Raw genomic sequence first — 18,372 nt, forward strand, 5'->3', positions numbered from 1 at the left:
GATGGTGTTTTGGTTACGCTGAAAGCTGATAATGTCCATTGGGCTGCCGCGGTTGTGCAAGCTCTGCAACAGCTGTGCAGAACTGAGTATCAATGTGATCACTGTACTCAGCAGAACTCCAGGCCATCCCCACGTTGTGGCTGACCCTTGGGTTGGAATCAGTGGTCCAGCGTATGTATCGGCCATTGGGCAACTGCAGACAGATTAAAGATATCTGTGGGGGAGGAACTAGGAATTGTAGCAAAACTACTGATCAAATCATCTGAGGCCCGTACTCTGATGAGGCCCCTGGAGTCAAACTGCTGAATAAGTCTCTGCCACCTGATGACCCCCTCTTGCTGCTCGGGAAACTATAGTACTGATTATGGCAATATAGCCAGTATCCTAAACTAGGCATAACGTAAGGCTAAGTATTCAGCTGTTTGGGTCTGGGATTGGGAGAAGGGAGCAAGGATGAATTCTATACGGAAGTATGGCCTCATTTTGCTTAGGCAGAGCTCTGCTAAGATTAGCCATAATAAAATGTTTTGTGAGATAAATTGAACAGATTTGGGCCTAACCTTTGTTCATTAGAGTAATCAGAGAGGCCAACAGAGTGATTTGCTATCAAAAAAATTTGCCGCACACAGAGATGGTATAAAAATGAGTAGTAGGTATTATTGGAAAATAATTCTCCGTGGATGTCATGACTTTCTGTATGTCTTGCAATAGAGGCATGATTGCCTTTCTTCCAGACTTTCTTTTCAAGGATTTTTGTATGAGAAACCACTCAGAGTGATAGAAATGTCCTTCTGGAACAAGGAGTAAGTGTGCTTAAAGCCTGGGATAACAGAGATAGTGCCTTCCTTGGAATCAAAAGGCAAGGATGTTCGTGGTCAAGCATAATAAACATAATCTCCACCTCTATGGCCAGGGCAAGAGATGCTTACTGTACATTACTAAAGGTTCAGGTTCTCTGTGGTTGGGGTTCCCTTCCTGCAACGCGGCCAATTGCCTGTGCAGGCAGCATGTGCTCCACTTTGCTTCTTTCTGTGAGAGTTGGGACTTGAGGAATCACCACAAATTCTGATCCAATAACGACCCCTATTTGCTGTGTGTAATAAGTTTTTTCTCTCTGACCCAGGAGTCTGTGCCTCCTGTCAGCCTCCCTGGCAAGCTCATTTGTTAGCCTGCATGTAGAGTAGGACTCTTCACTCTTCACTGTTAGAAGCTATAAAAGATATACCTCTAATGTTAGTGGTCTGAAATAGCTGACATTTATTTTTATCTGTACAAAGTTACAAAATAATTTCTTCCTCTTGGCCTAAAATTCTTATTTAAGCAGTGACTCAGAGATGTAGGCTCCTTCAGTTTTTTTTTTGGTCTTCATTAGCTTCCAAGTTTGCCACACTCCTGCAGCAAGCTGGCCAAAGCGAAACGAATGTGGAAGAATGTGCATGGGATATTTTCAGGGCCAACCTTAAACGCAGTACATGTCATTCGCCTTCATTTTCATTGATTGGAGCTTGTTCAAACATTGCTGTTAGGGGAGAGACACAGTCCGGTACTTTTCCACAAATAGATGGCATTTCCAACCAATAGACATGAAAAGTGAGTGAGACAGGTCTTTACCATTGCTAAAATCAGAGGCTGCATGAAATAGAGTGTGGTAGAAGGTGAGAACCTAGTCGTGAATCATCTTTTTACCTTAGGTTGGTCTCTCTGAAGGTGCCCAGCAAATGCCAAAAGATTTTAATCTTGAAATAACAAGACTAAGGGAGAATACTTATGAAGCTATAGCAACAGGCTGGGTGAGGGGAAAATGACAATTTTAATGACGCCAGTGACAGAAGAGATTCACTAATATAATAACAAGTAATTATTGAGCACACTGTAGGGGCATGTATTGTGATGGGTGCTGTGTATTTGCCAAATTAAAGTCAGTAACAAGTGTACTGAGGAGACACCAGTGGTAAGAGAGAAGTTAAAGAGAGTCGTGTGCCGGGGGAATATCTGAGGGCAGGCATGAGGAAAATGTGGGGAAAATGGGATCAGTTTTGAAACACTGAGTTCTATATGCTGGTACAACACTCAGGGGGGCATGCCCAGCAGGCACTGTTCATGTGTAGCTGCAGCTCCTTAGGAGAGTCGGCACAGAGGTGGCCATGTGCAGGAGGAGACTAAAGACCATGAAGAGAGCGCTCGCACACCACGCATATTCAGCAAGTGTGTGTTAATTGACTTTTGTGTTACTTATTTTTTATTTGCTGTTAGAAAGGGGAACTTATTCCTCTTAGAATTACTGAACACATCCAGACTTTCTTATGATTCTCAGGTGTTTGGGTAGAGTTAGTATGTAGTGCCTGAAAAGACATAATAGTAGCATTAGATTCAAGGAAGAATTTAAAATAATGTTAAGTGACCGTACATTCTGCTTTGACTGAAATGGCAATGATTGGTGTATCATTTTTTCAGATTGCGTTTTACTCCTGCTGACTACAACAGTGATGCGCAGGAAGGCCTCAAACTCTTTAACTGTACTCAGCATATTGTTATTGGCTTAAAAAACATATTTTTCTTTTCTTTCTGGTTCAGCTCAGCTGTTTTATAAAGAAGTACTCTTCATCCATGTGTGCTCCAAGTTGATCACTGTTGCAGATGCAGTTTCAGGATATGATCAACGATAATGAGACCACGTGGCTTAAGATTACCTAGTTTCATTTCTGTTTTTTTTTAAATTTTTGTAGTCTTAGGACTGCAGGTAATAAGAAGTAGGAGGGAGCTTCTCTGTATTTGCACCACTTTCCCCCTGCCACACCTCTCCTTTGTTGCCTGGTTGAAATTAGGGCCACTCTGTGAATGAGGCACGGTCGGTCTCACGACTGCCCTCAAATGCAGCCTAGCACTCCCGATGGCCATGCTTCCCCGTCAGCCCCTCGCCCTCCCGGGGAAACTGCGTGCATCACATCCTGCTCAGAAGTTGCAGAAATGAAGATGCTGTTTTTTTCTTGGTTAATTTTTGCTTCCTGAATTGCCCAATTTCATGGAAATTGTGGAGGGTTGTGTGTAAACATTATAACAGGAGCCATCTGGGTTCTTCCACTGAGTAAGTTGGAACAGGATGCTAGCAAAATAAAATAACTGCTTCGGACTCTGAAAGAGCCAGTGAGCATTTTTCTGTATCATAGAAACAAACCCAGTCTTGCATTCGAAACTGCCACTTCCCCAGTGTGTGCGCTTGTTGCAAAGTCAGGGTGAAGCACTGTAAATTGGTCAACCTACATTTATTACCTCTCATGAAAGGCAAGACACAAACTCTTGAAGTGCCAGTCCTGTTGATCTGGGTTGATTCCCTCAGCCATCCATTTGAAGAATTTGATAGTGAGTTACCCAGACTCAACTTGACTCAGAGATACCAGGAGATTGTGTTTCTAGAGTCTGAAAAGATGTGGCCTACTAATTTTAACTGCGGTATGAACTTTAGAAAGGCTGTTTCTGCTTTTCCTATTTTAAACTAATGTTCTTCTAAATATGGTGTGCCCATACAATTTATAATAGTTTAGGGAGACCGGTTCCATAGTCCAGGGCCTCTTTCCATTTCAGACTGGGCACAAAAGTAGAACAGGTTGTGGAGCTGGGCTGGAGCTTGGCTGTTTCCAGTGGGATATCGAGGGTTCGGTCCTGCTGGGGTGGGGTTCTGGCATCCTGGAAGCTGTGTTTAGGTGCTGCTTGTGCTGTGTGGTGCAGGAAAGAAATAAAGAGGACACCTTCATTTCTAGTATCTGCTTTCAGAGTGCAAGCCAGAAAACAAAATCCACATTTCTCAAGTACAGTGTATAGAGGGCAGCATCTTGCACGACTCTGCTTGCTAAACGTCTGTTAGTACAAACATCTAATTTTTAATGAACTCTAACACTGATTAGTTTATTGTTACATGTAGAATAACTCAACAGATTTGCCATTTAAATCCTGATTAAATCAGCACTTCCAGTTATATCTTAGAAATTAATCTTTGAATTTCATAATTATAATTACATTGATTATCACTAAGTTTTAAGAAAAAATAACCTCATGTTGCCATAACATAAACTAGGTATTTGGAGTATAGTATTATTGTACTGATTTCTTACCTTTTTACCTGTATGTGCTAAGAATTTAATGTATGAATTGTAATGGCTGGACGTTTCACATCAGTAAGTTTGATGATCTAATGGTCATCTGTTGTTCTTGCCTTGTATTTCCTGCTACAGGAGTCGTCCCAGTTACCTGGACTTCCTGAGTATGTAAAAGTAGTAGAAGTTGGACCTAGGGATGGGTTGCAGAATGAAAAGGTAGATTGATATCAATTTTACACAGCTTATTTTAAAGGCTAAATTAAATGTTAATATTGATTAAGGTTTTAAAGACTTAATGGATTTCACATGCTACCCTATTATTTGTTTTCAATCGTTAGTTGAATTTATAAATCTTAACTGGGATTTGCTTTTAGTTAAGAAGTCATTTTTTGTTTATGCTTCGATAGATCCTCTACAAATTAGTTATAACATAACTTTTACTGTTTTTATAGGTTATAGTTCCGACAGATATAAAAATTGAATTTATCAATCAACTCTCCCAAACTGGCTTGTCTGTAATAGAAGTGACCAGCTTCGTGTCTTCTAGATGGGTACCACAGGTATGTATATCCATGATTTCTTATCTGGGTCCTTAATCCAGCTTTTCGAAGGGTTAGAAAACAGTGTGATATACATTGTGATACAATGACTAATTTGCTATGTTCTTCCAAAATTTTAGCCCATGCACTGAGGTAAGGTTAAAGAAAAAAACCCTTTGATGAAATATATCGAATGAGTCCTTAAAAGTTATTGAGAACTCCATCTTAATCCCACCTGAATACGTGGTCCCATAATGAGCAGAGGATGCGGCTTATTCCTGACATCTTTGCACTTTCACTAAGGTGAAGTTCTCTCTGAGATTCCGCCTTTAGCCATTTTCTCTGCCTGTGCTCTTTTTGCCTCTTCTTCCAACACGAATAGTCACTTTTAAGAGGATGGAAAATCTGTTTCTAGTCCTCGCCTCTCTAAGCTTCACCTAGATGTTCAGTGAGCACCTCAGATCAGTGGGTTCAAAATCCAACTCATTTTTGTCTATCCTACTTTTGATAATAGCTCAACCTTTCCATTTAGAATCTTGGACTTGAATGCTCAGTGGGTTGTTTGTTATATCTAGTTAGTTACTGACTCATTAAACTTCTGATTCCTCATATAGCATATACCTGTCTCTTCTTTTCAATCTCATTGATACAGTAGTAATCCACACCATTATAGACTAATTATTGTGATCGTCCCTCAAATGATATCCATAAACACTGGTTCTCTTTTTTCTTTCCCTTCTGTATTTTCCCATTGATTCTAAAATAATCTCCCGTAAGTATCACCTTCTCAGACTCCTAAGTTCCTCAGAAGTTCCCTTCTCACCATTGCAAAGTCTGGGAACTTCAGCCTGGTATTCAAAGATTTCTATATTTAGTACTTTTTTTCCTTTCCAGTCTTAACTCTATTTTCCTACTTCATTTTGTTGAATCCCTGCCAAGACAAATTGCTTTTTGTTTTTTATTTACATGTCCTGCCTATTTAGGTCTATAGCACTTTATCAATACTTGCCTATGTATATCTCAGTTTCTGCATTGCTCTGAATTTATAACATGATAATGTGAAATGGCTTAGACCATTAAAGCCTGTTAACTGCAAGGTACTGGAAGCAAAAGAAGCTGCAATATGATTAATAGTATTAGTAATATGTCATTTTCCACAATTTTCAAATATGACTGACTTTTATTCATCCCCATAGATCATTATTTTTCTTTATCTCAATTGTCACTGTTCATAATAATAGTTTTATAAATATTTCCAACAATCTGCTTTCTGTATGATAAGCCTTATGGAGGTAGTGACCATGTCTCTCGTTCTGTATCCCCAGTGCTTGATGCCTCGTGAGTAGGTGTGCAGTAAATTATTGTGAAATGAATTATAAATCAATCAGCATGAGAAAAACATTACTTTCAATTCTTTGGTTTAGACAAGTGACTTTTACTTTTGGTCACATGTTTGGCATGTGTAATGAAGGTCACAAATATTTTCCTTAGGAAGACACAAATAGCTTGATGGGACTGGACATATTTCCTTTATACGTTCATTTGGTAAAATGCTAGCTGTTAGGATTTCATGTGTTGTTATTAACTGAAAGAGAATGTGAGACCCTTTTTTTATCGTTAAGTCATGAGATTGCCTCTGTGTTTGATTCTGTCAGTACTTGCTTCATCGACTTGGTTGTGGTGAAACGCTGGACGTTGCAGAGAGAGGCTGGATAGTCCGGTACAACTTCTCAGTAAGGGCTGAGAGAGAGCAGTGGGTGGGAATATTAACTGATGAGGAATCAGCGTTAGATTTTAGACATTATATTTTACAGGCCTCTCCACGATACTTTTATCTCCCAATAGTTTTATAAAATGCCTACAAAATATTTTTCTTTACTACTGTGCTTATGGTCACATTTACATTTCAATTTATTGAGATTGACCCAGGACACACCCAGAAACATTTAGAAGGGAAAAGAAAGAATGTTTTCTATAGGACCAGACTTCTTACAAAACTAGTTAAAAGAGAAGATGGACAAAACAAAAAAGAAGTAAGTCCCTCTGTGAGCAGTATTTGGAAAATGTCTCCTGGCCTAAAATTAAGTAGATATATGTGATGGGACCATAAAACAATATGATTTATTCTGGGCTTGGTTCTGAGGTGAATTTGGACCTAACCTGTTGAGATTCAGTGAACTCTTCCTAGGCACAGGGATCATGGGATAAATGACAAGAGTTCCCCACCTAGCTCTTGAGGACAGCTGTGGTGAAGTTCAAGCACCTCTACTAGTGTGTGCCTGTCTACACTTCACCTGGGGCTTCAGGGAGTGACCCAGTCACTTTGAACCTGGAGTGTCCAGCAGGGAAACCCACGGTGTGGGAGGGTCAGGGCAGAAAGACATGTGACTAGGTCCCTCTGTGACTGTGTGACTGTCCAGAGTCACAGAGCCCCTGAGTCCCGACCACTGTTCAGGAAGGAAGGAATGACTGACAGATGGACTGACCAACTTAGCCTAGGCTCCACAAAAGTTAACTGCCTTTTCTTCAATAAGCAGCCTTTTTATTAAAAGATTAAAATATGTATTTAGTTAAAATAGTTGATTAGGCCCAATCTGAATAATTAAAGATACTAATCTTTCAAATACTAAAGAGTATATTCTATACTTCACTTTTAATGCTCAGCTGGTTACATACATTATAACCACACCCCCCCAAAAAAAGCATTTTAAATAAATTACTTTTTATAAAAGAACAGTGTGCCTGAATCAAAGACATGAGATTCATATTCTAAAATTATACCGGTCATTTACTATTGGGTTGGCCAACAAGTCTATTACATTTTTTTCTGTGTGATGGCTTCAGTAGCTTAGTTGTCTTTAACTTCATTCAAAACAATTTTGTTAGATTGTATTGTGATAGCTCTGTAAGAGCATGCATTAAAAACACATTAAAATTGGTGGGTCTTTTTTGCAGTCATTTTAATATTAAAGATGGAAGAAAATACACAACATTTGGATATATTATGCTTTATTATTTCAAGAAACATAAAAATGCAACTGAAAGAAAAAAAAAGATTTGTACAGTATGTGGGGAAGGTGCTGTGATTGATAGAATGTTCAGAAGTGGTTTGTGAAGTTTCTTGGTCCTATTGACATTTTGGCCAAAAAACTCTTGGCTGTGAGGCTGTCTTATGCATTGGAAGATGTTCAGCAGCACCCCTGCCTGTACACACAAAAGCCAATAGTGGGGAAATAGCTGGCATACCCAAAACCTCCAAATCAATAAAATTATGGTGAAAATCAAAGATGTGTCTTTTATTTTACAGAAAAAAAGTAACAGACTTTTTGGCCAGCCAAATACATACCTTATCAATTGTTTGTCAAGGGCAATATTGAGAATATTTAATTTTTGTGATTTATTTCTCATAGTTGTGTTTATGTTTTAGAAATCACTGAGCTTGCCGAAGCAAAGCACTTTTATTGTTGTATTGCAGGTTATTTCATTGTGTAATTCTGCTGGTTTCATTGGTTTTGTGTTAACAAAAAAGGCCTGAAGTCAGCAGAACTATTTCATGTTAATTTCTCTTTTGAAATGTTATATTGTTCTCTTCTAATTCTGAAGAAACTTTTATGACATCAGACCCATCTGAACTAAAATAGTGTCTGAGATTTGTGACAGAACAATAGACAACAGCTTATTGTAATCGTCTGAAGTAGCTTCTGCTTCCAAAGAGTGAGTGGGGTCACCAATTGGTATTCTGTTAATTCTCTGCATCTTCTAATTCGTTCCGTCAGACCTAGGTCATGAGAATAGCCTTCTAGTTTATGTTTAGATTGCTGCTTGTTCACTTACTCCTTTTTTTAGTGTTTTATAGCTTTTTTAAAATAGTTTCCCTCCTACTGTTTTGTTTGGCAGTGGCTTCCTAACGAAATCAGCTACAGAAAAGTTCCATGGTTAGCAGATTGCCATATAAAACAGGATCCCACACTTCTAATCTAAATGGCCAGAGATGATAAAATTCCCGCCATTAAAAAAGTGTTCTTTACAACTTATCTAGAAAAAGGTTTCCTTAGAGTGACTTTCAAGATCATTTGCAATGAGTGCAGATAGCTCCCCACTTCAGTGGAACAAATAACCATAACAGCAGAAAGAAAACATGGTTATAAAAATAGGTTTACTGCAACTTGGGAATGTGGCTCTTAGTAGTGAGCCATTTAAATCATTATAAATACAGTAATTTAGAAAGTGAACTAGAGTTTTATATGCTTCCTTAATTTAGTTGTTTGGCTTTAAGCATTTCACTCACATGAGTGATTAAAGTAAACATTGTTTATTTAAAATGAGAATATATTAAATGTATAGAACACTGTATGTTTATGCATGTCATAAGCAAAGTCTAAGTTATAAATATTTACTCCCTGTTCAATTAATTTTTAACTATTGGAAATGGGTGTGTCACAAACCTTGATATGTCGTCATGCACTAGAAATAGATTTTCTCTGTAAAAGTAAAAACAAATATACATAAAAGGCTAATAATTATTTACAAATCAGTCTAACACTAAAAAAATATGGCCCAAGTACAGTATAAGCAAGAACGAATGTATAAACTTTTTCCTACTCCCCCTTTACTGTGTGTTGCAATTAATTCTTTATTGGTCATGAAAACACATTTACTAGACTGAAGTTTAAGATTCAGATTTACATTGATGAGATGCAGGAGGCTGTAGCTTCTGCTACTGAATTTCCTCCTGGCTTCTATTCCTGGCTCTGCTGTTTTTGAGAGGGAAGGGTGTGTGGAGAAAAGACAAGTAATGGGGTTAGTGAAGATGTTGATTTTGTGTGGGAGAAAGGAAGAATAAGGAGAGGGAGAGGGTGAGAGAGAATGAGAATGCGCCTGAGCATACAGACATACAGAGTCCCCAAATTCTTTTGCTTATAAGGCATAGTTAATTGGCAGGGTGGTTTTATCGTCTGGGAAGTGTTCCAGTACAAGTCTCATTCATTATACCCCAGATGAGTTGGCTTCTGCCATCTCCCCAAAGAGCATCTTCGTGAAATTTACCAAAACCGCAGTTCCCATTTTATAGAGTGATAGGATTCCTTTTACTCAGTTAGGTCAGGGATGGGGAGAGTAGGCTAAAAGGGGATCGAGACTTAACTTACACCCCCTTTGAAGGAGATTGATTCTGAATGCTCAGTTCTTGGTATAGTATACTTTTCTACACACTAAGGTTGACCCTCATTTAATCCCTGTCATATTCAGTGCCCTTATGCCTTCCACATGTTATTTCTGTAATAGTGTTACCTGTTTAATTACAGCAGTTAGCATTAGGAACCAGCATTTCAAGTCACCCACAATAGTCATCAGTGAAGTCTCCATTTCTTTTTCTTTTCTCCTGAATGAGTAGTTTGGGACCACTCACTAATGCTGCTTCCTTGTCACAAAGCTTATATTAAAGAGGTTTAAGGGTATATTCTTTTTAGCTGCAGTTTCTCAATATACTAGGTTTGTTTCACTTTTCAACTTATTTGAGCATGTTGAATGTCATACACATCACATAATAATTGCTCTGTTCACAGTTTGGTCTCAGAGAAGAAATAAAGACACCAGGATCTTAGTCGATGACCTCAGATGTTTATTGAAAGTTAAATGGGGATAAAATTATTCTATGAGAGCTATATCAGTGTAGAAAAATATATTAGCTCCTTAGAAAATAGAAAATGAACATACGATATTTTTCTCTTTATTCTGTTCCCAGCATTTAGTGGAGTGAACCATAGAGCCTTTAGATTGTTTCTGTAAGTCTGTTTTTCTTGCATTGACTGTTTAGCTCGTGGGGAATATTCTAGTTGTACGTGTGTGCAGTCACATGCACATGCATGCTAGATCAAAATTAATGCTAGTTCATTTGATCATCTGCATAACAGATGCCAAAATTTAGTGGCTTAATAACATTTGTCTGTGCTTATGGTTTCTGTGGATCAAGAATTGAGGAATAGCTCCACTGGGTACCACTGGCTAGACGTTTCTCAGAGATGGTGTTCAGAACTGGAGAAGCAGAAGTTAGGAGGCTTGGGAACCTGAGAGCTGCCAGGTATCTCTCTTATATTACCTCATGTGTTCTCAGAATCTCTTCCTGTGACCTCTCTGTATGGGCTCTGTGTGAGCTTCCTCACAGCATTCCAGCTTACAACAGGTACAGCAAAACAAAAAAAAGTGACTCAAAACTGAAAAGGCGAATATTGCAAGGGGCAGAGAGAAGTGGTGTACCTGTTATAAACAAGCCTTGTAAATTTTATAGCATTATTCTTTTAAAATTTATTAGTTGAGCCAGTTACAAAGGCACCCAGTTTCAAAGGGAGGGGACAAATGCCACCTCTTCATTGGGAATGGTATTTTAGAACCATGTGTGAGGGGAATATCATTGGAGCCATTTTATAGTCTATGACACTTATGCTTTGTTTATATGGCCTAATTCCAAGATTAGACCTCCAGAAATGAAAAGTAGCAATTAGATTTTTTGTTGCTGTTTGTTAGGACAAAACATCCTGCATTATTTTAAATTTCTATATTAAAATGTTCTTCTAAATTTGCAAATTTTTCTTCTTTTACATTAAAACAATCACAATCTAGTTATATTTTTGTACTGATAAATAAAGAATAATTGCAATTAAGAGAAAAACAGGTTCTGCATTCCGCAAACCCCTAGTTCAAAAAGAAAGAGAAAAAAAATGAATACATACATACATATATAATATATATTAACGCTATCAGGGCTGCTAATTCTTATCTCATTCCTCCTCACTCCCTTTATGAAATTGGTTTGCCTTAAATGGGATTCAGGTTGGTATTTGAGGGAGAGGTGTGTTGACTAGACAACTTGAGAGAAGAGGGGGAGAAAGCTACATCCACAACCCTTTTCGGGACTTTGTCTTCTGCACCTCTGATGAAGGCAGAAATGGGGCAGAAGCAGGTGTAACAACCAGAGGCATTTGCTTTCATAACCATTTCTGCTCTGGAGTAAAGCAAGCCTTTCCATGGATACCAATTTCTAAACATGTAGCCCAAATTATCGAGGAAGTTGCAGGAGGAGAGAATCACCTCCCGCCAACAAATGGGGATGGAAGAAAGAAGAAAAAGCCAGAAAGCAGAAGGTGACAGTCACAGCTTGCAGTTTATCCTCCACACCGAACCCCTGTCATCCACTCTGAAAACCATGAGTGTCCACAGCTGCAGGATAGAATGTTATTTCCGTATCCCCCTGAAGCTGTGCCTTCCAGGTGTAGGAGTCCCAGCTTCTGGACCAGCACCTTTTCAGAGAGTCTAGTGTAACCTATTTGGCATGGCTGGCTTGTCCACATGATTTGGTTCAATGTATTAAATTACTTAGGTCGTGCCTCCTTACTTGGAAAGAATAAAGAGCAGGAAGGCTTTTTTTTTTTTGAGTAAATGTCAATGTAGTCCAGAAATGAAAAGTAGCAATGAGAGTTTTGTTGCTTTTTTTGTTTGCACAGATACCCTGTATTATTTTAAGTTGCCATGTTAAAATGTTCCTCTAAATTTGTAGTCAGATTTTCCCCCTTTTAAGTGAAAATAATCGCATGCATTCTGAATAGTACACCAGGCACTGTTTACAATGTGGTGATGTATTTGATTTATATAGTACACTAGTGTGGGTTATATAATACTGAATATCACTTATTGTTGCCTTACAAATGATGATAAATTCCTGCATTCCTGTAATCAGTGGGTGGGGGTTTGCTCAACCATTTGTTTCTAAGCAGTGATTAACCTGCATGCCTTATTTTTCCGTTGCTGCATTTGTTACTATAATCACTTAGAGCAACCAAATTGCCAAGAGCAGTGATTTTCAACCTTTTTCATCTCATGGCACACATAAACTAATCACTAAAATTCTGTGGCACACCAGGAAATCTAGTTTTTGCTGATCTGACAAAACAAATAGGTATAATTTTGATTCATTCACATTGGACGGCTATTGGTTTGTTGGCTCTTGTTATTTTTTATTTGACAATCTAAGGGAAAAGAGGTCAGTGCCTCTGACTAAATAGTCAGGTATTGCATGTTTTAAAAAGTCTTGAGGCACATTATTTGAAAACCACTAATCACTAGCCTAAAGTATATTCACAGGTTTTTAAAACACCTTTGTTGTGGAAAAGAACATGGGAATATGATATTTTTTTATTAGAATAGTGGGCAGTACTCTTTATCTTTTTGAGCTTAAGGTTATGCTTAGCAATAAAACTGGAAATAAATATGAGTTCCTAGTATTGTACATATTACCCAACTTTCAACAACTACTTATTCTGTAGCCAAGATGTAGTTTCATTATAGTCTGCAAAGCAAAACAAAGAAAAACTTATAATTAAGAGCAATAACACCAGCAATTTTAGTGGTTAGATTTTAAAAAAATTATGCCAAAGGTATAATTCAATAATCTTTGGCCCTTTTTCTCCATGAAGCCAACATACGTTATTGTACTCAGATAGCATATAATAAGTAGCTTTTCTAAGCCCTTATTTTGAACAGCATTTTGATGAACAAATTGGGTGTCTTTCTTCTTAGATTTATAAGTGGAACCATAACAAAATATTCAAGTAAAAATACCTTACCTCATTTTTATTCAATTATATTGTTTATTATTGATCAAATTTTCTCTCAGTTTTCCCATGAAAGAAATAAACTTTTAAAGCCATTTTGATCGTGTTAAAATTTCCTTTTTGGGTCTGATTAAAATCATCCTAAAATTTGGTCTTATAGAATCACTGGTGTGCACTGACTGCTGGAAGGCCTGTATCTAATATAATTACATAAAAGCTGAATAGAGGTAGAGAGTGACTTGAATCTAACTTTTGGCAGAGAGTGACTTGAATCTAACTTTTTAATGGTCTTTTCTGCTTCAGTCCAATTAGTTTGTTGATAAACATTGTTGATCTTATTTTAGTGTAAACTCATTCCCTCATTCCGTTGATAGGACTCCTGATAAACCTCTTAAGTGCAGTTCCCTTTAGGACAGGGGGAGTGTGCTGACGGAGCAGACTTGAAGGAACTAAAGTACTTCCTGTGCACTACAGTGACGACTCTCTCACACGGAGAATCACAGTCATTAGTGAAAACGAGGTTTAAAGTTTAAAGAGTGAAGATATTAAAGGTAAACTGGTTTGCTCACCAGTTGTGGTATGTGTTCAAGGAGCACCCATCCTCAAAAGCTTAGGATCCTTGTACACTGAGCACTGACAGTGAAAATATCATACCAAATATTTTTAAATAGATTAAGATTTTAAATGATATTTTATGTTTACAAAGAATTATGTTCTGATTAATTTTGAAAAATAAACATCAGTAAATTTTGTCTAAGTTTCAGACACACAAACACCAGTCTGACATTGCCTGGTTCCATTGTTGGAAGTTCTCTAGGAGTCATGTGAGTGCACACAGAGAATTAGGTAAATCTGAGTGCCACATTCACATTACATTTCAAAAATCACATTAAATGATAGTTAAGATTTATATTTTGAACGTTGGACCTGAGTGAGATATCATATGTTAACATTTCACTTATTCTATATTTGATAAAATAAAAAGACTATGAATTTATATATTTTCACTCAGTGTATGCCTGTAATTAGAAAGCACACTTTAAAAAGCATTTTATTTTGTTATACTTCAAAAATGTTATCCACATTTTGCTTGCATATTCAATTTATAGAGTTAAAGGGTAATTGGAATGATAATTTTCAGAATAATAGAATAATTTATAACATTTATGAATTTTAGATATTTGTTGATATATAAAAATGTCATTTTATAAATGGACAGGTTCAAATTTGTAATTGCAAAAGTTTCTAGGTTATAGTTTTAACTGTTCTGCCCACATTCATATTCTTCTACCTATTTTCTGGTAGAGCAATAGTAAATTCAAAACCTGACTCCTACTCATCCTAGAACTGGCAAAGTTTTTTCATCTCGGTATTCCTTGGATCATCCCGTTTATTTACTCACACATCCCTTGCTTTTACTTTTACCGTGTCTCTATTTTAAAAAAGTACATTGAGTTCTTTTTCGACTTCAAAATTAACTACTCCAGAGGGGAGGGGGAGAGAATCATAGGGGAAAAGGGGATGGACTCACATGAATAAGTATAAAGGACACATGGACAATAATTAAGGTGGGGGGCACTGGGGGGGCAGGGCTGGGAATATAAGACAGAAAACTGTACTTGAACAAGAATTAAATAAAATAAAATTTAAAAAACACAATTAAATACTGTATAGTTGCTAATAATAACTACAATACCATAATATCTACATAATAAGGCAATTGTAAAGTTAAAAGAGGTAACGGAAATTAAATCACTAAACAATTAAAACTCGTGCAAATGCTCCTTTAAGTGAAGGGGCTACAATGTCAATGAGTTATAATAAAAATTAGCCTAGTGACCATAATACATTAAGCAGTTTGTAATTGTTCTCTCTGGCCAAACTTTCAATGTTCTGTCTTCATATCTCTTCTCAGCCTTTCAGTGAAGATCAGGTACCGAGTTCTGCCTTTTTTACTATTTACCAAAACAGTCACCTCCAGATCCATATAATGGCCCAATCATATATGCTTGTGTTTTGATTACACAAGCTGTTGTAGCAATGGTATTGTTTGTCATAGTACCAAGACCTTTTTTGCCATGTCCCTTTCTTAGGGCACATGTTTTATCGGTGATAAGAAGTAGTCTTCCTCAAACAACCCAAGCTAGCCCTCCATTCCCGTCAGAGCAGTGGCTAGCCACAGGGCATGCAAATGTTGAAGGGAAACCCCATTTGCAGTCAGTCTACAATGAGTACAATTAGAGATGTAGTGTTTTAGTAATCACTTCTGCTTCCATGCATGGGAACTAACAATGTCAGCAGTGCTATTATCAAACACAAAGGTTTGATATATGAGAGACAACACAGTTGAACGGAAAGAAAATTATACTGGGAGCTTTGAGACTTCTTGCCCCTACTTCAGAGTGATGTGGGGATGGTGATTGTTTTGATATGGGAAGACCAGGAGGGTGGCCACAAAAGGCACGGACCTGAACAAAGAATAACTAAGGCATATTCTGTTTATCTTAGGGAACTGGGGAATGTTACTTTGGTTTCTCTGTCTAGAACAGTGGTCTCCTCATGTATAACTCATGGATCCATCAGGTAGATTGGGTTAACTTTATACTTCAAAAATGCATATTTGTGGACATGAATATATTATAATTAAAATGTCTGCATTCACAGTGAAAGAGCAGGCATCACATGCTACTTGCTTTGGTCGCTCTTGAGAAGCATCGGTAGAGGGCAGTACAAAAGTCCTTAGAACACAGAGGTAAGGTTGAATGAGGAAGTACCGCAGGAAATTATACACCAGACCAAATTAGTTTTAAGGCTTCTCGACTTCAGAAGTTTTCTGAGTGTGGTGTCAGACCATTTTAGCAGTGGCAGCCAAGACAGGGTATTGGGCAGGAAAAAAACTCAATGTTCAATTTTCCAGAGATTTCCTGTGTTTATTATTGTAAGACTGTGATTTATTAAAACTGTCTTACTTCCTCAAGCAGACCAAGGTCTCCTCTGTGCTACTGAGGCTAAGATATATGGGATTTGTGCAAAGAGTCTGTGAATGAGACAGGGTTATAGTACCCAGGCTACAGGGGTATTCCTAGCTGGGTAGAACATTTTCACTCTGGGTTGTCAGGAAGAGCTCTAGTCTCTTTTTTTCTCATTCCTGCATTTATGAATGTATTGCCTCTAAAAGGAGTTACTGCTCAAATTGAGTTTTGAGTTATAGGGTCTGAAACCACATTATTTACATTTGAAAGTAATCGATGGCATGTGCTAAAGACATTGCGTGTTTTATATCCATCTTTCCTGCTGTACTCCTGCACCCAGAAGGTAATGCTATCAGCTATGTCTCGTCCGGCCAGTGGCAGCTGTAGGCACATTCTGACTTTTCTCTCTTGTTTTGAAAATATATGAATGGTGTCCTAGGTGGTGGTGGTGGTGGTGGACAAACAAAAACAAAGAATCATTTAAAAATACTTTTAATTATTCAGCAAACAGTGTTAGTGAGCAGGGGAAACTGAGGGCTACAAGTCTTAAGTTTAAATCTGTTGGGAAAAAATTAAAGTGGTTTATTAAGCATGAATTCATAAAAATAAGTATACAGTTGATTCTTGAATAATATTAGGGATGTCAAATATCCAGGCAGTTAAAAATTCACTTATCACTTTTGACTACCTGAAACTTGACATCTTATAACATACTGTTGAACCAGAAACATTATTGTTCATTATTGAACATTATTGTTCAACCGGAAACAGTTGACTAATATGTTTTGGTACGTTTTTTATATATAATGTACTATATTCTTATTATAAAGTAAGCTAGAAAAATGTTATTAAGAAAATTATAAGATAAATTATGTTTGCAGTATTTATAAAAAATAATCTGTGTATAAGTGGATGTGCACAGTTAAACCCTTGTTGTTCATGGGGCAACNCAGTGGATTGAGCACGGGCTTGCGAACCAGAGGATCGCGGTTCGATTCCCAGGCAGGGCACATGCCTGGGTTGCAAGCCAGTTCCCGGCAGGGGACACATGATACGTTGTGTGTCCTCAGCAGAGGCAACCATACATTGATATTTCTCTCCCTCTCTCCTTCCCTTCCCCTCTAAAGATAAATAAATAAAATATTTAAAAAAAAATTCACATCACTTTTGACTACCTGAAACTTGACATCTTATAACATACTGTTGAACCGGAAACATTATTGTTCATTATTGAACATTATTGTTCAACCGGAAACAGTTGACTAATATGTTTTGGTACATTTTTTATATATAATGTACTATATTCTTATTATAAAGTAAGCTAGAAAAATGTTATTAAGAAAATTATAAGATAAATTATGTTTGCAGTATTTATAAAAACTAATCTGTGTATAAGTGGATGTGCACAGTTAAACCCTTGTTGTTCACGGGGCAACTGTACTCAGAAACATTATGTAGAGCCCTGGCTGGTGTAGCTCAGTGGGTTGAGCACGGGCCTGTGAACCACACGATTGTGGTTCGATTCCCAGTCAGGGCACATGCCTGGGTTACAGGCCAGTTCCCAGCAAGGGATGCATGAGAGGCAACTGTACATTGATATTTCTCTCCCTCTCTCCTTCTCTTCCTCTCTAAAGATAAATAAATAAATATTTTTTAAAAAAGAGACATTATGTAGATACCAAGAATACGACTTGCCAAACTGACCTTGCTTCTTTCTTGACAGTAATTTTGGAGTGATATGAAAAACGTATACTGTAGACATCATGAATCTCTATTTCTGAAAGATCCTTAATTATCTTGATGATGTTGCTAAGAGCAAGGTAGGACATCTCACCAAGGCTGGTCTTTTTCAAACTTTTATTAAATTTTTTTACCCATAGATCTTTTTCACTATGGATAAAACTTTATTTAGAACCTTTATATATGATTTGTAGTATACCATAAAATATTTGTATAGATCCCTCCGAAGGCCCTGGGAGGGAACCTAGCAATGTGCTCACATGGGCATGTTCTAGTCAAATTTACAAAAGTTAGGTATCTTTAGTTGTTTTTCATAAAGAGGCTCCAGCCCAAATTGCAACCATTTCAGACCCATAAAGCCTGGATTCACTTCTTAATAAGAACAAAATGAAGCTTCCCTATGGAAGTAGGGGTGGGGCCT

The 18,372-nt window shown here is 37.5% G+C and overlaps 1 protein-coding gene across 1 annotated transcript in view; it reads left to right on the forward strand.

Moving 5' to 3' along the window:
* Positions 1-18,372, forward strand: part of HMGCLL1 (3-hydroxy-3-methylglutaryl-CoA lyase like 1) — a 171,502-nt gene that overhangs the window by 41,893 nt on the left and 111,237 nt on the right. Inside the window, exons 2-3 of the mRNA XM_037056355.1 lie at positions 4,230-4,310; positions 4,547-4,654. Coding sequence (XP_036912250.1) covers positions 4,230-4,310; positions 4,547-4,654 — 189 coding nt within the window. The remainder of the gene's footprint in view (positions 1-4,229; positions 4,311-4,546; positions 4,655-18,372) is intronic.

This window comes from Sturnira hondurensis, unplaced genomic scaffold, assembly GCF_014824575.4.
Source record: "Sturnira hondurensis isolate 20B ecotype Veracruz unplaced genomic scaffold, ASM1482457v3 Scaffold0008908, whole genome shotgun sequence".
Classification (NCBI taxonomy): Eukaryota; Metazoa; Chordata; class Mammalia; order Chiroptera; family Phyllostomidae; genus Sturnira; species Sturnira hondurensis.